The 23,643-nt window shown below is 37.1% G+C and overlaps 1 protein-coding gene across 5 annotated transcripts in view; it reads right to left on the bottom strand.

The window, feature by feature from the left end:
* Window positions 1-23,643, bottom strand: part of ETV1 (ETS variant transcription factor 1) — a 95,392-nt gene that overhangs the window by 30,064 nt on the left and 41,685 nt on the right. For 4 of the 5 annotated variants that reach the window (XM_060108210.1, XM_060108208.1, XM_060108209.1 and 1 more), the window contains 3 exons: window positions 13,855-13,984; window positions 10,123-10,311; window positions 5,595-5,842 (listed from right to left, as the gene is read on the bottom strand). In XM_060108210.1, coding sequence (XP_059964193.1) covers window positions 5,595-5,842; window positions 10,123-10,311; window positions 13,855-13,984 — 567 coding nt within the window. The remainder of the gene's footprint in view (window positions 1-5,594; window positions 5,843-10,122; window positions 10,312-13,854; window positions 13,985-23,643) is intronic. The other variant, XM_060108212.1, reaches the window with a different exon arrangement.

Raw genomic sequence — 23,643 nt, 5'->3', positions numbered from 1 at the left:
CAACGGGAGAGGCCACAACAGTGAGAGGCCCGCGTACCGCAAAAAAAAAAAAAAAAAAAAAAGACATAGGCAAACACTCATTCTAAGAATTAGAGAAAAGAATAAATAATATATCTAACAAATTGTGGATTAAAGTACTTTATTTTGGACAATTATATAGAAAGATAGGTTGTGGACTGTGCACTAAACTAAGAATAAGGAAACCTTGGTTCTGGTTTTGGCTGTTTCACAAAACACCTTTCTAACTGATGGTAAGTTAACTTGAATGAGCCTCGGACATTTTATCTGTACAATAGGGCTTAAAGAAGGAATGTGAATTAGGTGATACCCCAGAGCTTTCATGAGTTTAAAGACTTATGACTCTATGAAACAGCTATTTGTGTCAATTTCCCAACTGAAAATAATGCTAACATTTACTACCACATAAATGCGACATGCCTCCAAACTGAAAGAAGGCCTCATCAGTACCAGGACTCATGGCCCTATAAAACACAATTAAAAAATACAGAAACTTTTTCTTCAGAAAACATGATGTCAGCTTTCTCCTCTACCCTCTCCAACTACTTCCTCCTCTCCCGAAGCTCCAAGCACATGCTTTCCCCCTTTTTCTTATTTCAGAAACCTTTTTCTGTCCCTGAAAGTTCTCTTTCCCCTCTTCTTTCCCAGCTCCTAGCTTAAACTGCTGCATCACAGGGCTGGAAGGTATCTTTTAAACTAATTAAAGTAATAGAATAGGCGCTGAGTGTTAAAAACACCTTATTAATGTATCACCCCCTCCAATCAACTCCTAGGTTAAGATTTTTAAGACACCCCAAAATGCAAAGGAACGTAATAACATTAAATGATGGGACTGCAAGAACAGTGCAGGGATGAACCTGAAACCCAACAAGGAGCATATTCATTCTCCTCCCTCTCTAAGGCAGTCCTGGAAACAAACGAATAGAAAGTCAGGTTTGCAATGAATGAGACTATGTCATCCTTAACTTAGCATTCTTTTCACTTATAGGACTGATGTGATTAATTTGGACACTTTTTTTCTTTAACTCTAAATTGGTTGATACTTTAAAATATAATACGTACTCTGTCTGATTAGGAAAGCAGTACGTAAGCCCTATTGAAAGACAAAGCACTTTACAGACAAAATAAATATTGCCTATAATAGCACCACGCATATATAACCATAGTATTTCTGTCCTGAGTCTTATTTTTCATGAGTCGGGCTTTACACTTATCATTTTTTTTACTCAATAGTCTCATTTCACTAAATATTTTTTAAAACCTGACTTCTAATGGCTGCATAATATTTCTGTTATTGATAGCCATAACTTACACTACCATTCAATTACTCTGTAATATTCCTCCCCCCCTAAACATTCATCCTGCGTCTCCCCTCCCTTAAGATAATTTTCTGAGAGTGAAAATACCTACTAATCAAAGCACATGAACATTGTGTGCTGATATTTTCTTGAGTCAAACTTTAGTTTCATGTGCCCACCACCCTCCTAAAAATTACTACCCAAAGCTGTCCAAAACCAAAACCAAAACAAAAGACGAATCAACGAACACATACAACTCTAATAAAATATGTTGTGAGTATCTAAAATATTTACCTCATTGGGCATTTTGAATCTGCAAAACCTCATATGCAAGCATGAAAATGGGAAAATAGCCACGATTTTATGAAGATGGAGCATTGCATCCATATGAAGCGCACAATGCTTATTCAACGCTTTTTACATAGTCACTTGGTCATAGGGGCAAAAGAGAGGAATCAGGTTGGATTCAAGAAAAACCAACCAACCAACAAAAAACCTGTGTCCTGCTTTATGCAGCACTATTAGGCTAGAGAAACAGAGGAGAAAAACAACAATAATAGATGCAATTGGACTGCTGAGAACTTAATATCATATAATCATGATCACACTGTACTGGTTCACCAAATTGGCCCTAAATATCAATTTTTTTTATCTCCTCAGTGTCTTCTGATCCAAGATTTGTCCCTTTTCCTGAATAAAAATTTCTACTCTACTAACATATTTTGCAATTTTTTAGCTTAAATACTCAGCAGTTGAAATTGCATTCCTGTAATTATAATTATAACTAATAGACCTTCCATTTCCCATATCATAATTAATGTCAGGCTTTATTAGAGCATAATCATGCTACCTTTTCACTTACAAAGCTTCTTTTATTTTCACAACATTTATATTATATTAAATTAAGCAATAACGAGTTCTAGAGGGCTTCTTAAAGGACAACCTTTGGATCACAGATGCTGAGTAAATGGACTATGAAACGTTTTTTGCATTGTCTTTAAATCACATAAAGTATTTTCTAATGTGCTACTTGTTCAACATCAATAAGTGAACAAAGAACTTAATGATTCAGTGATAAATACATTAGATTTCCTAAAAAGGTTATTTAATATTCTGTCAGCAAGGATGAAAGAACTAATGACAACAAGACAAAACATCTGGAGATCGTACTTGTTGACGGCAATGTATGACGTATACAGATGCGTCAACTTAATTGCAGCAATTTGGTGGCCAGTAAAACATATTTTGAAACACACAGGTTAATTTTTCATCTGCCCTGGTTACACAGTAACTACAGTTCTTTAGACCACAACCATCCAGAAGATACAACTTTACTATTTAACTATTCAAGCAAAACTGAAGTGTATCTTAATGGCAATACTGAAATTAGAATTCAAAAATGTTGTCCAACTTTAGCAATTTGAAATATAATTTACAGGGGAGAAAGTAACATAAATTAACAGCTTCTCAAATATTAAACAAATATTCCACAAGTCATTTGCAAGGTTTATGGCAACTTACAAAAGAGATGCCCTATGTACCTTTAAAATAGGATACTGGACTGTTACAGACTGAATGATCGTGTCCCCCATAATTCATTGTGAAGCCCTAATGCCAAAAGTGATGGTATTTGGAGGGGGGCGGGGGCTTTGAGAGGTAATTAGAATAAGACTAGGTCATGAGGGTAGGGCCCCCATGGTGGAATTAGTGTCCTCATAAAAGAAGAGGAAGAGAGATAAGAGCCCTCTCTCTGCCGCATGAGGACACAGTGAGTAAGTAGCCATCTGCAAAGCCAGCAAGAGAGGCCTCACCAGGAAATGAATCTTCTCGCACCTTGATCTTGGACTTCCCAGCCTGTAGAACTGTGAAAGTTAAATGTCTGTTACTTCAGCTTTCCCACTGATGGTATTTTACTATAGCAGATTGAGCTAAGGAATGGACTATCCTTCTTTAGGTTAGAAGTGACTGAATCTGTGCTTTTGAGGGTCAGACCGTGGCTGACTCTGAAATTCATATTATATATGGTCCACAAATAATGCACTTAAACCTCACAGCCCCAGTTCCTACTTTTTTGCCCTCAATGGATTATTTAAATCTTTTTCTTGTTTGGTTCACATCTTCTTAAGAAAAGTTACACGTCTTCAACATCATGTTATATATAATTTTATATACAATATAAATATAAGGAGAATATATATATATGTGTGTGTATATGTGTATATATATATGTATGGAAAACCACAGAATCAAGAAAATGACTTCAATGATAATCTTTATACATATAAAAACATTTCTAAAAAACACAAAGAAATTTCTAAAAATGCTATGCCCTACAAGTCCTTTTGAACCAATTATTTGGGCTATTTTAACTGATTTCCATGTAAAGTTTCTTGAAATCACGATGAATTCAAAAAACTGTGCAGCAAATTAAAATTTGGTTTGGAGAGTAAGGATAACATCAGTTAACAGGACTAGAAACTTGCAGAGAAAAATGAATCGTATCTATAATAAAGCCCATTGTAGTGCACAGTTCTTAATTATGCCTGTAAATCATGGACAAACATAAAAGGTTCTAAAGTGTAAACACTATGGTACATTCTAGGACCATCTCCAAATTACAGGGCCTGGGACAAGCATTCAAGTACAGTCCCTCACACCATATGTTTAAAATTTTAAACTATAAACCAGCCAAACAAACCGATAAATAAATATGTCTCTCCTCCTATTCCTTGAAACTATAACAACATAACAACTTGGAAGGCCAGGCCAAACCTAGAATTTGGGGAAATCTCTAGGATTAGTGCTGAAAGAGGATGGTATGGAGCCAGTTTTCAGTCTTCAGACCCCGGTCCCTCCCCACCCGCTTCCTGCCTCTCTTCCTATCCCTCAACCCCACCTTGTTCCACACCACAGGGGCCTCACACACCAAACATACGGGCACAACCAAGCTTCATCCTCATCCTCCCACAAGCAGCTGTCCCTTGGCCACCTCCTTGGACCTAGACGTATACACAGGAACAGTGTGCTCTGCCTTCAGAAAACTAGGCCTGGGATAAACTTGCTCAGGCCCTGGAAGTGGACTCAAGGCTGGCTGGGCAGGGAATTCATGGGTCCTGGGTAACTGGTGTACCTTCCAGAAGTAGAGGTATAGCCTCTCAGTGGGCAATTCCCCTTAGTCCGTTTCAACTTCTTGTCCAATGAGGAAGGGTGGCCAGAGGGAGACTCTCAGTGGTAGGGCTCCTTCTTGCTGAGCTTTAAGACCAGTTTATAATAAAACAGGTAACTTTATGCAAGTTGGAAACTTAAGACCAGGAGACAATTTTCTTTCCTCAAGTACAACCGATAGAAAAACTGAGCAGAGTTATGCCTAGAGAAGCAATAGTTCCTTCATAAAGAACATCCATAACTTTGCATCCAGATGAAAGGAAGTCACATTGTTTTCAAATATTTTAAAGTCCACAACCATCTATTGACCATGCTTACAATGACGTTAGTAATATTTTGCCTGGTGCCCTTCTTAGAAGCATTAGCTTTTATTTCATAGTTTTTCCCAAAATTCCTGAGATTTCTGAAAGGCAGGTGTCCTGATTTTGAGATTATAACAAGAGAAATGAGCACAGAATAGTTAAGTAATTTTTCTGAGTTCTTAAGGCCAAATATTGGCAAAGTTGGTGGTAACATTAACAATAGACATAAGTGCTTTTTACTTTCGGGAAACCCCAATTCTCCATCTTGACGTACTACTTAGTGAGATCTTTCGGGCTCAGTGAGACTAGAGCTAAGTCTATTATTGCTACTTTTGCTATTCCTCTCCCGATATGGAAGAATCCTTACTTCTGGACCCTTGGAATCTTGCCACAAGAATAAAGAAGCAAACAAACAAACAGTTATAAGCAATACGTTACTCAGTACAGAAGAATATTGCTTTCTGTAAATATTGTTATTAAACAGTGCAGCAGGAACAAATGGAAAGAAAGCCCAGAATCAAGAAAAGAATGATCATGTTCGTCTCTTGGGCTGAGAGTGTGCCTAATTTTACAAATTGTATTCTTCTTTGGACAGGTTTCATTTCTAGACACTATTTCACCCATTGGCTCATACCAAAATGGTTTGACAGTCCAACCCTTCACATCAAGAGAAAGATTCAAAGAAGGAATAAATCAGAAAGATTCCACCAAAAAATGGTCAGGAGCCACCCAATCTGTGTGGCCATCACGAATGAAACTGACAAGCAAGTGAAAAGATTTATGTTAAACATAACTTAAAGCACAGGCCTACCTGAATCATATGCAAAATCTCTGGGCTCCTGTTTGATCATCAGAGGAGGGGGGAAGCTTTGGCTGGCCGCACCACCAACCATGGTATTGTGTTCATACACTGGGTCATGGTACTCCTGCTTAAAGCCTTGAGGTGGGAAGGGAATGTTTGGCTCAGACATCTGCCGTTGGTACATGGGACGTCCTTCCCTTGGCATTGTCGGCAAAGGAGGAAAGGAATTACAGGGTTCAGAAAGTTGGCGGCGAAATCTGGGAAATAAGAGAGCATGTTTCAAATAAAATAGTAACAAGGAATACCCTTTAAAAATACTGGCACGGTTTTTAACTGCTTAGTTAATGAACATGACACCAGCTGACCCGAAGTGTAAATCTTTAACAAAGACTAGATATCTCCTTCCTGGGTCAGTAGCACTGTGCTTTCTAATCATAATACACCTTGTGTTCCCCTTCTAATTAGTTCCATTCAGCACCATTTCAGTACATGACAAAAAGTTAAAGATGTGCTTCGGGGAAGGCTAGGAGAGCATTGTAGTGTTTGCAAGAAATAACATACTCTAACAGTTAAAATGCCCAACTAGCAATCAACTGGATCATTTACCAGATTTCCTTATTAAGAGGGTCTCAAATTAATTATAGACAAGAAAAACAAAACAGGGGAACCAGAAAGAATCTGATTTCAAACTGCAGCCTCCAGCTTTTAATTCTGTTATCAAACTAACCAACCAACCAACAAACAAAATCAACCAAATAAAAACCTCCTTATTGGTTTTCCTTCCCTTACCATCAGTTATCAAGGGAGCAAGAAGGGAATGACTTTCTTCTCAAATGTGCAGGACTCTTACATCTTCAACAGTGTCCTAAATAACACTGTATTCTAGTGAGAAATTAAACCGGGAAATATTACAGAGACTGAAATCCAAGCTAGTTTTAAAAGACACTTCTATACTGTCAAACAGCAACACAGAACTCACTGGCTTCCAAGAGCTTCAAACAAAATATCAGGTTGATAAAAATAAGCATAAAATATTACAGCAGACCTCCAATGATGGAAGGAACATGCATGCATCACATAGCTTTGGGACAGGTCGTGCTGTTAGGTCAGGAGGAAGTTCTGAGGCCTTGGCAGGAGGCTGAGAGTCTCTATGCTCCTTCCTTCTTGGTTATCCTGTGCACTGATTGGCTCATCACTTCATCGTTCAGTTCTGTGTTTCTCATCCTAATATCATTGACCCACCGCAAAGATGTGGATTAATTAAAGATTTAACAGCTCTAAACATGCCCAGGAGTTCTTACAAATAACCTATCCAACATTTCTATGAGCAAATGTAAGCCTATTAACTCCCCTGCACCCGCCCCCAAAAGCATTCCTCAGACTTTAATTTGGAAAGTTAACATTTAATTTTGGTAACGTTAAATGAAAACAAGGTAAAAGCGAAAGAATGGCAAGGCAATTGCTTTAGCATTTCTAAGAACACTCCACCCTGTGATTTAACTCTAGCCTCTCTGGCTGCCATGGAAAGCACTGAAATTCCACCTACACCTGCAGAAAATAAACTTAGAAACTCAGATAGAGCAAAATAGGCTGACTGGCACTGCATTCACTTCCCTTCTCTTGCTTACTTCATTAGCCAAAAAAAGAAACAAATTATCATTAAGAACTGTCAAGGAATGAATAAGAAAATTGTAAGTTGAAGTTAAAAAAAGAAACCAGCTCACTTGGGAAGCCTTCAAAGGAAGATAATAATACTTCTACTAAAAGCTTTGTTGAAAAATCAAGCCATTTGTTTTCACAAGGCAACGTGATTCCAGTTGGTACTCACTGAGGACCACGAATATATCAAACACACGTGCTTCATAAGGAACTACAGGTTTGTGGTATCATTCTTATGACCAACTGTAAAGAGAAAGCAACTCCAGAAGCTTTCTGGAGAGAGTTCATGGGTAAGGAGAGCGTGCTGATGAACTCCTGGGTAAAGAAAAACAGTGCCTAAGTGGTGGGAAACATTGAGAAAAAGAGACAGGGCTCCTGCACAGTGGGTTCAGGAAAAAGTGCCAAAGGGCTGGCCCAAGGAGCAGAATGAGGCTGAGTAAAGGAAGCGGGGTGCAGCCCAGTTGGCCATGAAGCATTCCCAGAGTGAGGTGGGGTGCCTCGGCTGGATGGGGCTATTTGGGGGAAAGGATCTGTTCCCAGAGCAAATATGCCAATTATAACTGAGGGACTGTCATTTGTTGGCTAGAGCTCTCCAAGAAATCCTCCTCAGAAGCATACGGCTTCAGAGATTTTCCTGGGATCGGCCAGCTGGTGCTGTCCTCAACACTCAGTGGGGTGCAGTGGGAAAAGACCCTGAGCTTCCCTCTTCTAGTTCCGGGCCGGCTGTTCTCAGTCTCAAATATTTGACTTCAAGTAGAGAAACTAAAATGGATTTGGCTACAGCATTTCAAGTTAGGTCACCTAAAAACAGCCATACTGCTTGTTCAGCAGTCACCTCCCATAAGAAAGAACTATTCTGCACAGAGCACCGACTATGCAATCTCTAATTCTGGCCCTCATTTGAGGTGTGAGACGCGCTATCAAGAACTCTGGGAAGTCACCAGAAGTAGACAAAACAAAACTTGCTTTTCTTTGTCGTCCTCTTTTTCCCTTTCAGCCCTGCACAATGTGCATCTGTTTAATGGCCCACCCGGCAATACGATGTCTTTCATCTGTATTTACAAAACTGTTTACACAGATGCACATACCATTACACAAAGTCTCAAGTCCACAGGGTGAGAAGGGAAAGATAATGGGAAGCATTTCATAACTAAAGCACAAGAGGACTCAGGGATGGAAACCAAGGTAGGAAAGTTATTATTTGGTCTCACATTGGAAAGAATGCTTTCATCTTACCTTCATATCAAAAGAGTTACTGAACTTGAGATTGAGTCCCATTAAATAACCTATAAAAAGCAGATCTGAGTATTCCCTTATTTTCAGAAAGCTGCCAGTGGCACATCTTCCGGTTTCCTCTGCTGATCTGGGAGATTCCTCTGGCTGAGCTATTTTTATAATGGTGTGTCAGAGCCAATTTGCACGGGCTTATTGTTAAATTTTCAGGAATTCTGGGAGCCAACTCTTAAACACAGCCATTGTTAAGAATTAAATTATGTACATTTAAAATTATTTAAAAATTATATTTAAAACAAAGGCAGAGAACACTAAAAACTCATCACTTCCTCATTCTTTTACTACATTTTACTACTAATTATACTAATTATGCTCTAGAGGTTATGTCTATTATCTGTTTGGTAGAAATACTGTTTCATGGCATGTTACAACGCATCTCTTTGCAATTCCACATTCAGGGTTGTCACAGTGATACCCTGGAGTCTGCCATGGGGGCAATATTTACATCACAGACTCATCAAATGCTATAGATCAAGGTCCTTGGGTTTTCTCCCATAGAGCCCGTTGTTAACCATTTACCGGCATACCACTCACTCTACTTAAGTACAAGGTAGAAGGGGAAGAAAGGATGCTATACATAATTGACTTGTGTTTTAAGTTGTATTATTAAGGCCTCTAAAGGTCCTCCAATATTTTATTTCAATACGAATTTTTTCATCTCTAGGAGTCGAGAATTACCCACCATAACATTCTCTTTAGCTCTATGTTGTGTCTTGCCTTGTTCCTTTCTAAGTAATACTAATTGAGTCTCTACCTCTTTATATTCTCAGTGTTCAGGGTCATGCCTCTACTGACATTAAATATTCATCACTTGGAAAGGAGGAAAGACAGTTCTATCAAATAAGTTTTCTTCTGCAAAACTATGTACAGCTAAACCACTCATCTAAGGTAAAGAACCTAATTCTGTAAGCCACCTACTAAAATTAGTCTCCTAACTTTATGGAAAAAGTAGACACATATGCTCATAAAAATGGGATGATCTGATTTAAAGTTTAAGTGAAGCAATCTAATTCAAGCAAAGCGAAAGGGAAATGTTCAAATGTCAGTATATAGATTAATTTTCCATTTTAGCAACCAATTTAAATGTTTATAAAGGAATGTTTATAAATGACCTTCTCCACAAATTATTTACAGCTAAAGATAGAGCAAGCTCTTCCTAAAAATATTTTGCACAGATGTGAAAAATTAATACACTCCCCTTGAATTTACTATAGGTCTTAGGAATTGGTAGTAATAGGAATTTCTTCCAAGAATGCTAAAAACAGTTGTTTTTTTGGTTTGTTTTTTTTAAATGGTACTTGCAGTTACCAGGGGGTAAGGGTGGGAGAAGGGATAAACTGGGAGATTGGGATTAACACGTACACACTACTACATATAAAATAGGTAACTGATAAGGACCTACTGTATAACACAGGGAACTCTACCCAGTACTCTGTAATGGCCTATATGGGAAAGAATCTAAAAAAACAGTGGATATATGTATGTGTATAACTTAACCACTTTGCTGTACAGCAGAAACTAACACAACATTGTAAATCAACTATACTCCAACCAAAAAATTTTTTTAAATGGTACTTGCAGTTACCTGTGGTCCATGGGGTAGCTGCTGTCTTGAATGGGCTGCGACGGAGGGAGGTGAGCTGGGAAGGCGCGGTCAGGTTTCGAAGTGTGAGCTGAGTTGGGAGACGCATGGTGCAGGGGGGACACTGGGGTGCTGGATGGTGTTGGGGGGTTGGAGGGCCTCATTCCCACTTGTGGCTTCTGATCATAGGCACTACCCAAGGAATGAAAGAAAAGAGAACATGTGCTTCTTGGGAGCAATTAAAACTTTTTTTTTCCCCCAACCCAAGGGAAGAAAAAATATTTTAGGCTTAAGTCTTAAGGAAGTTGGTATTGCATGTTTTTTGGTTTCTGCAGCTCTAGAACATGTAATCTTTGAAACTGTCACGCACACTTAAAAAGAAAATAGGATAATGAATGAATAACTTGGTAACAGCATAAATATGAAACATCTATTTTTAATATATATACAAACAACACAGTATAAGGAACATCTCTGTCAATGAAAGCAGTGGCATATCATTTCCATCTATTCTTGATATGTCTCCTTAAGCAAGTTTCATAGATCTTTTCTAGATCATTAAATATTTCTGATATTATAATCCTTCTATATTACATAAGATTTTAGAATAAGAACTCACATCAGTTTAACGAGATGCGGATCATACCTGGCTCGCCTTTATTTGTGGTAGAACTCTAAGAAGCCCATGTTTTTGCCTTATTGTCATTTTTTTAATGTAAAATAAATGAAGCCTGGCATTAATTTCCTCACATAGGATAATAAAGGATTATGAGGCAAATTAATAAAGATTTATGTCTCTGATATCTTTAAACGTTCTTGGAGTATAAGAATAGGTACAAAATAATGTTCTTAAGAGTAAAATCCTGTTATCATCGTCTAACTTCTGAACACAATTACAAAATAATAAAATGAGTAAGCTTGTTTTTATATACATTATGAATTTAAGTTGCTTTCTTTAGCGTAGCTCTCAGGAATATGATTTAACTAATTTTTGTAATCTAAAAAATATTTTATTGAAAACAAATTGTACTTAAATTTCTGAACAAAAAAAGATGTTCTAGATTAAAATACTGTATTTCATTTTAAAATAAAAAGCATTCATTAATATATGTTTTTCTTTAAAAAAGAAACTTAAAAAAAACCTGACATGTAATAATTTACCCTGTTGCACCATCTATATACAACAGAATAACATCCAAGTGCAAAAATACTTTATAGAAGTGAAGGAGTATGTGCTGCATAAGTCTTTCTTGCTTTAAAGCAGTCAGTGGAACTCATATTATGTTTGGTTCTACCTATTTCCCTTACCAATATTTCTGAATGTGAACCCACTTCTTTTATAAAATGGTTCACCTGTCTCATTCCCACATAAAAAGAAAAAATGATACATCTCCTGTCCTAGAATATTACTTTTTTCCCTTATGAAATGCTGTATTGAGTTACACTGTTTGTATAAAAATGGAAATAACAAAATTTAATCCATATATCACTGTGGGAATTATTGGTCCCCAAGAAGAACCTCAAAATATTCAGGTAATTCTTCTACCATTAATTTATGAAAGTCAGATATGTCTTTCTTCTTTCTAAGTCCATAAAGCAGCAATTATTTCATAGTCACACTTCTGATCAATGCTAAAATGCAATGGCAATTCTATACCTATTTGGTTTATTAATTAAAAATTCCTCCATATGTTAAATAATTACTCTGAGAATACACAGTACTCTTAAGGAGAAAATGCAAAAATTAAAAAACGATAAAAATAAAACTCAGATTGATCAATATTGTTTTATCTGAACTCAGTATGTTTTTATAGTTGGCTTCTACAAGAGATCTGTTTTATAAAAGCTTTGCAGTGCAATTGAACTGCCTCATCATTTCAGGCTCTGGTGAACCTCCTAGAAAAGCAGATATAAAAGACAAGTTGGCAAGAACAAATAGTAATAGAATGTCCAAGCACTGGTCAGGTACTGTGAAACTGCACAAATCGAAGTTTCTCAAATCTTAAATATCTTGGACAACAAACTAGTGAATATAACAAAAAAGAAGCAGACTCACAGATATAAAGAACAAACGAGTGGTTACCAGTGGGGAGAGTGAAGTTGAGAGGGGCAACACAGGGGTAGAAGATTAAGAGGTACAAACTACTAGGCATAAAATAAGCTACAAGGATATACTGTACAACACAGGGAATATAGCCAATATTTTATAATAACTATAAATGGAGTATAACTTTAAATGTTGTGAATCACTATCTTGTACACCTCTATCTTATATAATATTGTACATCAACTATACTTCAATTTTTAAAAAAGGAGAAAAAATTACTCCACAGAAAGAAAAAAGAATATATGTAAAAAAAATCTGAGGAAATAGAAGACTCCTTTGGATGATAATGTATTATGAACTTGAATCAACATAATTTATAAGACCACAAATATTTGTAATCATTTTTATAAGTTTCTAAACTAACTCCTTTAAAGAACTATGTACATCTCTACTATAATTGAGAGTAATAACATACAATATACAGAGCCAAATTTTTCCATACGCAATTAGAGGCCGACATGAAAAGCAGCAGAATGCAATTTACTATGAAGGGTTTTTAATGAACATACATGTTATCAAATTTTCCAACAAATGAACAATGCACTTCTACTGCTCCACCCTTTATTATCATCTGAAGGAACAACTGGCTTTTTAATAGATAATAGCCTCTGCTAAGCCTTATAAAATTCTAACTTTACTGCAATTGTCCATGAATGCATCTTATAGATCATCTGCAAAACCTGTCAGATAACTAATGTACTGCTTAGACCTGCCAAATGGTTCATTTTTTCCTACACACTCTATCTAAAGTGCATAATGCTTTCTTTCTAATGAGAACTTTCAGCAGCTATTCATGCATGCAAAGTAAGAACCTCTCTCTCTCTTTTTTTTTTTTTAAGTGAAAATAGACACAGGAAGCACCTTTCTCTTTTACTTGTTTATTTATTTATTTGGGCACACCACACAGCATGTAGGATCTTAGTTCTCCGACCAGGGATTGAACCAGTGCCCCTTGCAGTGGAAGTACGGATTCTTCACCACTGGACGGCCAGGGAAGTCCCCAGACCCTCTTTTCAATCCCATAGTGCATCACTACAGTGGAAAGGCAACTCATGATTTGGATAAAAATGACTGCTTTAAAATGATTCTGGGGGCTTCCCTGATGGTGTGGTGGTTAAGAATCCGCCTGCCAATGCAGGGGACATGGATTCAAGCCCTGGTCTGGGAAGATCCCACATGCCGAGGAACAACTAAGCCCGTGTGCCACAACTACTGAGCCTGCGCTCTAGAGTCCGTGAGCCACAACTACTGAGCCCGCATGCCACAACTACTGAAGCCTGCGCGCCTAGAGCCTGTGCTCCGCAACAAGAAGCCACTGCAATGAGAAGCCTGCACAACCCAACGAAGAGTAGCCCCCCTTGCCGCAACTAGAGAAAGCCCGCACACAGCAACAAAGACCCCCCCCAAAAAAAAGATAGGTCTCTGACTTGATCTTTAATTAAAATAATTCTGAAAGTATGCAATCAGACAGTAAATGGTCTTTCCGAGTTCTGCTAAACACATAACCTAATTAGCTTGTTAGATGCTGCAGGTGTAACTCATAAAATATGACTTGAGACTTTATATTATGCTGGAATCGTGTTTCAATAAGAACCATCAGGCCTTCTCTATACACCTGATTGCTTTACCTGACATTGTACAGGCACTTTTCTCCATAGCTGAATTTAAAGGGCTGTTCTTGACTGCAGGCAGAGCCAAGTTCTGAACATGGACTGTGGGGTTCTTTCTTGATTTTCAGTGGGAGGCCATGAAAAGCCACTAGAAAACAAAACACAAATACCCAAAAAAATGAAATACAGTTAGGAATTAAGTACACTAATCTGTTCCACTCCTCTTGGTTAAAATGTCACTAACATTTCGTATTAACTTTCATACATAAGAAAAATCACATTGGATGAATTTCATGCAAGAAAAGATTCTGGAGAATCTCCATATACTCGTTGTTTGCTTTTATCGCATAACGAAATGCATGCTTAAACTCTCTCTCATTACTTAAAGTCAGATGACTACTTGTAATTGGCTTAGCTGATATTGACAATACTAGAAGTTTTCAGAAAGTAAGCTTGAAAACATTTCAGAAAGGTTTCCAATGACTAAAGCAGAAAAAATACAACTGATTATCCAAGAATTAACTGAAGACAGGAACATAATTTTAAGTATTATTGAAAGGAAAACGTCTCAAATGTACCAATAGTAATGGTTTAATGGAATAACAACTGGACTATGAGAAAGAAAATCCAGATGCATGCAGTTCTCAGGGTAACTAATGATACTTTGGACAAAAGGACAAAAAATTCGACCTCTTTTTAGACCAGCGCTCATATATAAAAATACAGATAAAACTATTTGCCTAACTACTTACCAGAAGTGTGAAGATACATTGTGAGAAATATGTTAAAGTTATTTTTCATATATAATCTACCATAAAACAATTATTCTATATGAAATGATGTTTCCTCCTTTTTCATATGACTTAGTGTCATATGTCATTACTGTTCAATATACTATAAAGACAATATCATAAAATATGAAGAAATATGTGTATTTGGAGTGGAATCATAGCTTTCAAACCAATAAATAAATAAGATTATCTAATTTATTCTTCTATATGAAACTGAACAAATGCATATTAGAGATCCTCAGAATAACTGAAGTTTTAGTATAAATGGAAAATGAATAAAAAGATAAGGGGAGGGCCTCCCTGGTGGCGCAGTGGTTGAGAGTCCGCCTGCCGATGCAGGGGACACGGGTTCGTGCCCCGATCCCGGAGGATCCCACATGCCGCGGAGCGGCTGGGCCCGCGAGCCATGGCCGCGGGGCCTGTGTGTCCGGAGCCTGTGCTCCGCAACGGGAGAGGCCACAGCAGTGAGAGGCCCGCGTACCGCAAAAAAAAAAAAAAAAAAAAAAAGATAAGGGGAAAATAGACATGAGAATGAATTTTATTTTCATACTATTTTCACAGGTATGAATTATCAAGGATAAACACAAGAAGGACAGACTGTGGATAGTTACTCCAAGTCCTATAAAACCTGGGATTAAAACAAAATATTAAGTGTATATACTATAAAGGAAGATATTACAAGAGAAACTTTGTGGCTTATGATACCATTCAATCTTGATTATGATACTGCAGCATTACGAACCTGTACTAACTTGAATGTCATATATAATTTTAGTATAAGAAATTGATATCAAGAGCTACCAAGCTCCAGGAAAATAAATGCTAATTGTTTATATAAGCACATAATTTTGACAAAAATGTTCAGTGGTACTCAAGAGACATCTGAAACACTGTAGAAAACAAATGTGCCACAGAAGTAAACAAATTTCATCTAAATTAGTTGTCTAAGGAAAATTTAATAAATAATAATACAATTATTTTGCTGAGTGGTCTATTTCAAAGTATTTTTTTCTAATTTAATGTGTGTTTAATATACCTACTCAAAGTAGAGAGTTAGAGGAATAGAAACAAAGGGGAAATTACATGTCTCTTCATATGCAAAGGGTACGTATGTTCATTAACTTTACCAAGTCAAAAAGTTATAATTTATAAAATGTTAAGATAGAAGAGGCTTAAGAACCTCAAGAATCAATTGTAACATGAGGACTTGTTTGGATTCTGACTTGAACAAACCAACTGAAAGAGACACCTTTCCAACAAATAAGATATTTCAATGTGGACTAGGTATTAGATGTTTAAGAAATTATTGTTAATTTTGTTGGATGTGATAATGAAATTGGCAGTTGTACCAAAAGGAAAGGTTTAAAGCTAAAGCTTCATAAAATATTTACAGATAAAAAATAAGCTCTGGGATTTTCTTTAAAATACTCTAGAAAAAAATGTATAAGGGAAGAATCAAATAGAAAAATGTTGATAAATGTTAAAAGCTGACTGATGGATAGGTGGGAGTTCACTACATTATTTTCTTTACTTTTGCCTGAATTTGCAAGATGAAATGTTTTTAAAATGTGGGAAAAAAATCACAAAAGATTTAAAGTAGTATTCTATAAGAAAATTCTCTCCCTCTGTGTGTGTGTGTGCTACTTCTTAGAATGACAAATATTGTATGATGCAATCTTGTAATATCTTAACCATGCATTTGTTGCTTTCTTAACAAATAGTTTTCCACTGTTTATTACTTACTTGAACATATACAACAAAATGTGTATACCCTAGTTCAGCACTTTAGATTAAGTAGTAGGTTTTATATTTTCCTAAGAAAAAGGAGTAGCAACATCAAAGGAACTCACTTTGCCATTCAACTAAGTAACAAATCATTATACCTGAGAGATGAGATCTAAATTATATGAACGAAAATGGATAAGAACTTAAAAGCTAATAAATTGCCAGTATGATGCAAAGTTTATCATATTTATCAAAGTATCAAACATACCAGAGACTGCCATATTCAACATTACTATATTTTAAAAGTCTTTGGGACCATAGTGTAGGAAAAGATTAGTAAGCAGGATGCAAAAGGCATTAACCATAAAAGAAAATAATCTACGAATTAGGCTTCATTGAAATTAAGAACTTCTCTTCATCAAGACACTAAGTTACAGACACCAAGACGATACTTGCTATAGAAAGATCTGACAAAGAAATCATATTCAACATAATAAGAATTGCTACAAATTAATAAAAGAAAACAAGAGACCCAATTAAAACGGGCAAAAGACTCAAACGGGCAGTTCATAAAAGAAGATACCCAAATGACAAACAAATGAACAATAAAGCAAGCATATATGAAAAAGTATTCAGCATCTTTACTCATTAGGAAACTGCAAATAAAATCACATGAGGTTTTCACTATACACCCACTAGAATGGCTAAACTGAAAAAGACTGGCATTACCAAGATATGAAGAAGACTTAAAGCAATAAGAACTGCTTATATATGCTGCTAAGAGTATAAACTGACAAAAACCCTTTGGAAAACTTTTTGAAGTATCTACCAAGTCTCCATATAAATCTCCCCTATGATCCAGTAACTATACTCTTAGGTAGATATCAAAGAGAAAGGATTGAATATGTTTACCAAAGTACATGTTCATAGCAGCTTTATTCACAGTACCAAAAACTGGAAAAATTCCAATGTTCATTAGCAGAAAAATGGCTAAGTAAATTGTGGCTTATTCATACAATGGAATATTCCACAAGAATTAACAAGGAACACACTGATGACACATGCAGAAACGTGGATGGTCTCACAGATGGTAAATTGAGTAAAAGACGACAAACACAAAAGAGTATACAAAGAGTACACAGTATATGAATTTCAAGTACAGACCAAACTAATGGATAGTAAAAGAATCTCCTTCTGTTGGTGGATGGGAGTGTTAATGACTGAGAAAGGGCACTAGTAACCTACTACAGAGCTGTAAATATTTTATATCTTGCTCTTGGCGGTGTGTATATGAGTATATACCTATGTAAAGTTCATCAAGTTATACACTTAAGATTTTTGCATTGTAATGAATGTGTAGCTCCATAAAAAGACTTAAAAGTATGAGAAGCATCAAGCAATGCTATACAAATTAAGATGTTTGAAAATGTCTGGTGGCCTCCTCTTCCAGCAGAGACATCTGATAATGTGCTTCAACTTCACATAATAAATACTTCCAGATGACTCACGGGAGGAATGACAAGTCTGGGGTACCATTGGGAATGGTTGCTAGCAGGACAGTAGCCTCCTATCAAAATGTCCATTAATATCAACCTAGAAGCAAAAGGCATGACCCATCCTTGTAGATACACCATCTGGAGCTCTAGGGCTTTCAGACTGGCCCCATGAGTTTCCCAAAGTGACTTTAGAAGAAAGAACATAAGGATTCCCAAAGTGCTATCAGAGGCAAGTAGATCCCTAAACAGGGGACCCCCAAATTTGGCCAATCATCAGATTACCGAGGGAAATTTTGAAAAAATTTCAGACAGGCATTCCCATACTCCATATGTTACAGGTTCAGTTGTGTCCCCTCCAAATTTTATCCTGAAGTCCTAACCCCACCTCAGAATGTGACCTTATTTGGAAAATTAGTTAAGATAGGGTCATTAGGGTGGGATCTAATCTAGTATTACTGGTGTCCTTGTACAAAAGGGGAATTAGGACACTGAGACACACAGAACGCCATGTGAAGATTAAGGCAGAGATTAGAGTGAAGCTTCTACAAGCCAAGAATCGCCAAAAATTACCTGCAAGCCATCACAATCTAGGGGAGAGGCAAAGAATAGATTCTCTCTCACAGCCCTCAGAACCCTGCCAACACTTTCATCTCAGACTTCTAGCCTCCAGCTGTGAGACAATAAATTTCCACTTTTTAAGCCACCCAGTTTGTGGTACCTTGTTATGGCAGCCCTAGCAAACTCATACCCTGTTCCCAGAAACTGATTCACTAAAGCTGGTATATAGATCAGGATTCTGTATCTTATAAAATTTTCTAGGTGACTCTCATTACCGGGCAAATTTCAAATCCACTATGATGCCTGGCAACACCTGGATCCAGTGTGTGTTGCACTGAAACAGGTCCAGTACTTGAAAAGACGTTTTTTAAAAAACTAACCATGTCTTCCTTTTTGTTAGATGCCAACACTCAAGGATTCTCACAGGTTCTCCAAGAAGTTTAGGGCTCCCCTACTCTCTCCGTGTGTGGGCCTCTTAATCACTGTGTGCCCTTGGAATCATGACTTTTTTTTTCTAATCGTAAGCCAAATGCTAGGATTTTTTTTTTAATTGCTGTGTTGAGGGGAAAAAAGAAGCCAACCTAAGATCGTCAACCTTTTGCACAAGAACCAGAGCTCCTTTATTTTCCTCATTTTCACTTTTCTGCTTCCTCGAGATTTTAGATCATAAAAATGACTTCTGTTATTTATTATTCTTCAGTAAGGGTAGTACAGAGACTCCCACCAGAGAGGGCTGAGCTGAGACCGTGTTGGGTATTTCATCACAGGGCTGAGAGCCTGAGCGTCTGTGAACAGGCAGTTTTCCAGCTCACTGGCACAGTCACAAGTGGAAGCAGCACATTCATTTTGTGCAATTTGCTTTACCTTCCCACAAGGAGTTGGTGCATGTAAAAGGCTGTTAAGTACTAAATTATTCCTTATCAAATCACCATCATCTGGAGTCATGATCAACACTAATTAAATTACTTTCGCTGAACATGGCTCCAGCCTGCTGCCGAGGCTGCTTAGGTACATTTCATCTCGCTTACTGTACTGTCCTGGCTGGCTCTGGAACCAGGGCTACAGGCATCGGCATTGTTTGTAGTTTTAATTAAAGTGAATCCTTCCTTCTTCAAGTGTATCAAATCAAGTGAGTTAACTCCTTCATTTCATTTACAAAGAAGTGATGGTTCCCAATGATATTATATTATATCCTTATCCCTGACTTCAAACAGTTCAGATCATTTATCTATGAAATCTGCTATCTTCCTCAAACACGTTTCCATGCAAACTTTTATGACCTGCAACTCCTCTGGACAATCAGATTTTTAGGAGGAGAAGCCAAGAGAACTCTCAAGAGATGCAGGGCTTCCCTGGTGGCTCAGTGGTTGAGAGTCTGCCTGCCGATTCAGGGGACACGGGTTCGTGCCCCGGTCCGGGAAGATCCCACATGCCGCGGAGCGGCTAGGCCCGTGACCCATGGCAGCTGAGCCTGCGCTTCCGGAGCCTGTGCTCCACAACGGGAGAGGCCACAACAGTGAAAGGCCCGCATACCGCTAAAAAAAAAAAAAAAAAAAAAAAAAAAAGAGAGATGCATCTTGCATTTTTTCTTTGATGGAGGCTTGACCTTTAAAACCACATCTTAAGGCTGACTTACAATGACTGAGTTCCTCTAATGGTTAAATGTAAGTGCTCCAAAGTACCAGGACTTTAAAAAATGCACTTCCAAAATAAACTTAACCACTTCTTAATTCACACAGTTTACTTGGGTTTATGGTATTCATTGTAAAGTATTTGTTAGATTAGTGACTGTTTTCATTTTAGAACTATGAACTATGAGGCATCATCTTGGCTTCCATTTTTTTCTGCCCACATTTTTGACCAGAGGCCCACTCTTATTGTCATCATTCTCCTGGAGCACAGAAATGCCCTTGGCTTTACAAATGCAACAATGCTGGTATACAACCAAGTCTTTGGCTCAGGGTAGACATATAAGTCATATGTGAACACCTATAATATTAGAGATGGAGATAATGAATTTAAAAATTTGCTCATAGGAGAATAATTTCCTAAACAATCCTGACCCTGGAGTATTTTTTGGCACCACTAAATTGAAAACAGACCATGTTATGACTTACTGGTTCATGTTAGTCCAGAGAATAAACAATGAAACTTATGAGTTGAGTTTCTGTTTATATTTCTATAGTGAACATGAGATAAATTTAAGAAAGATCATATGCTAAACTGTAGGTGTTAACATACTGAACTCTGGTTGAGTTTGGAATAGTGCTAGAAAACACCAGCTATAATGTTTTTTTTTTTTTAAAAAAGACTCAAATTTACATAGTATTATAAAGTTTTCAAAGAACCTTCACCAACTCTCGATTCTCATCATTCAAGATGAGGACATTAGCATTCCAAGTTTGCAAAAAGAATTTTTAAAGGCATGAAGAAGCTAAGCTTCATGTCCAGCTAAAGACCTAGGGCTAACTTATAACAGCCTAGGAATTAAAGCCATGGGCTTTGGGCAGCAACTCTTGAACACTTGAGCATACAATTCAAATATATTTTTGAATGAGCACACTTAAGATCTCCTTCATGCATGAGCACCACTACAACATTATATCAGATGTTTCTTTATCCATTTACTTCTTCATTAATTCATTCATTTACTACAGCCCAGACATTATGCCAGTTGCTAAGGGGCAGGGAATGTGGAGCTATAGAAGAAGCTGAACAGTAAGGCACAGTCCTAACCATCAAGAGCTCACAGAAGTCCAATTAGAGCTTTATTTAGTTGTTTTTTTAAAGAAAAGTTCTAATAAATATATTAGCCAGTCTTCTTTAAGTTTGATCAATTCATGTGTATGCTATGCATATTTCTGTATACATGACCTTAATAATATATTCTGGCACTTGTATCTAAATGAAAACACTTAGAGCATTCATGCTTGCTTTTAGGCATTCTGCCTTCTTTCAATTTATTGCTGTGGCCAAAGGCATTTAAAAATTCACACCATTCATATTCCACTGAAGGAAAAACATTGCTATCCAACATCTAAAGCTTTCCCTTGATTCTGATAACCAAAATGTCACAAGTGATGGGTCCCCTTCTCTATGTGGACAGTGAACGTAAATACAGTGATAAATTGTCTTAGTTCTGACCTTTCACTCTGCTTTCCTCCCAACTCTTATCCTAAGAGTGAAATAGAGCAGTAATTTCTGTGAGTACAAAACAATTATCCTGCAAAGAGAAGCACATCAGATTTTTAACTACTTCTTCTGTAAACAAAACTATGTCTTTGAATCACATCTCTAGTTTTTGAATCAATATTAGCTGGGAATTTAGAGCCTTGATGAGAGTCTCCTGAGTTTGATGTTGCGATTTCTGGTCTGCTCAAAAAGTCTGTTTTAGAATAGTCTGCTGTACAGTATTCTAGTACAGGGGTTAGCAAATTGCAGCCCATGGGTCAAATCCAGCTTCCCACCTGTTTTGGTAAATAAAGTTTTATTGGAACACCGTTCTACCCATTCATTTAGGTAGAGTCTAGGACTACTTTGAGTAACAATGGGATATTTGTGACAGAAACACTTTGACCCACAAAGCCTAAAATATTTACTATCTGACCCTTCACAGAAAAAAATGTCTGCTGATCCCTAGTCTAGATTATGGTCTGCAATGAGAAAGGAGAAAGATCTGGCACAGTGACCCCTGCTAGTGATAGGGAACAGCTAAATTAGTTAACAACAGATATTTAATTCTGCTTCACTAACACTGTGTTTACTCTGGCTGTGTAGCCAATTTAAAGGGGTACACACAAAAAAGATGGTGAAAAAATGACATCACATTGAGGCTCTAAAACACTAGAAATTTATGTGTTTTGAGGTATTTCAAGGCATTTACTTAGACCATGGTTATGTATAATGCAGAGAGTTTTTTACTCTTGTCTACAAAATATAGCTGAGGAAGTCAAAACAAATCATTCTGTGGACACAAAAGTGTTTGTAAAATAATTTCACTTGGCTATAGCAGCAAATTAAAAAAAACTCTGTAAAGAGGGGAAAAAGTAAATGGTATACATAAATTAGGTTATTTAAGACCAGATACAAGCACGGCATGAAAAATGCATGTAGCCTTTTATACAAATATATATAGTTGGGAATACACTCACTAGATGAAAAGCATTCACTTTAAGTTAACATCACTTCAATTTCAGGTGATAAATGGGTGGCAATGACCTCAATTAGTACCGGGTTAAATTCCAGAAGCAAAGGGGAAGGCTTGTGTACAAATAAAGACAATAGTGTCACACACTGTAAATCCATCTTCCAAGTCTTACAGAAAATCGGCAGGTACTTCTGCTGCATCTGAGCCTCTCAAAGATTCTTTTCCAGTACATTTACTTCTTCCAAGCCCTCCCCACCCCCACTGTGTACACATACCACTCACACATACACACACCGACATCCATTACTAAAGGGCCTAATCTCAGCTATCAGCAGAGTGCCTCTATGGGGCCATTAAACCATTTCTCTTGTTTACAGTGCCCGAAGAAAGATGTGAATTATGTCTGTGACAAAACAAGCGATAACATTTCTAAACTGCTATCAAAATGCAAACTGAAACACATTTAAGGACAGAGACCCTGATTCCACTTTCCATGATTTTCCATTATTTGCAGCATCTGGAAATAGATTCACCTATAATATTTCCAAGACAAAAATTTAGACCACTGCACAGCAAGTTGATATATATTTTTTCTGAAAGAATATTCTATGAGTAAAGCAGTTATCAAAAAGATGATACAATGTTTTTTAAAGGAATATTATCAGTGGGGATAGATTCCATACCTAGTTGGTCCTTTGATGTTATTTTGGCAACACATAGAATGCTGCTCTGTAGTAATCACAAAGGTAAAGTAAGGGAGACTCTCACCTCTTGTTATCAATCTCAGAATTTTTAAATTGAAAACATTAGATATGATCAAGTTTTAGCGATTGAGCCAGTGTTCGTACTCAGAAACCTCTGTGCTAAAGGAATCATAAGTGGATGCCCTATGGGTAAAAATATAAACAAGAGGAGCTACACTAATTGGAGGAAGGCAAACAGTCATCAAACTGCCCCTGCATTGCTCCCAGACGTAAATGTTCAGCACATGCAAGGAACTTCCTGGGCAGTCTGGAAACCAGAACTGAATCTCAGTGAAGCCACACCTTTCTCAGAAGGGCGTATCAAACTTTTTTTCCTAATACCAAAC

This window comes from Mesoplodon densirostris, chromosome 9, assembly GCF_025265405.1.
Source record: "Mesoplodon densirostris isolate mMesDen1 chromosome 9, mMesDen1 primary haplotype, whole genome shotgun sequence".
NCBI lineage: Eukaryota > Metazoa > Chordata > Mammalia > Artiodactyla > Ziphiidae > Mesoplodon > Mesoplodon densirostris.
Note: the sequence above shows the minus strand (reverse complement) of the source record. Positions and strands in the feature narration are given on the sequence as shown.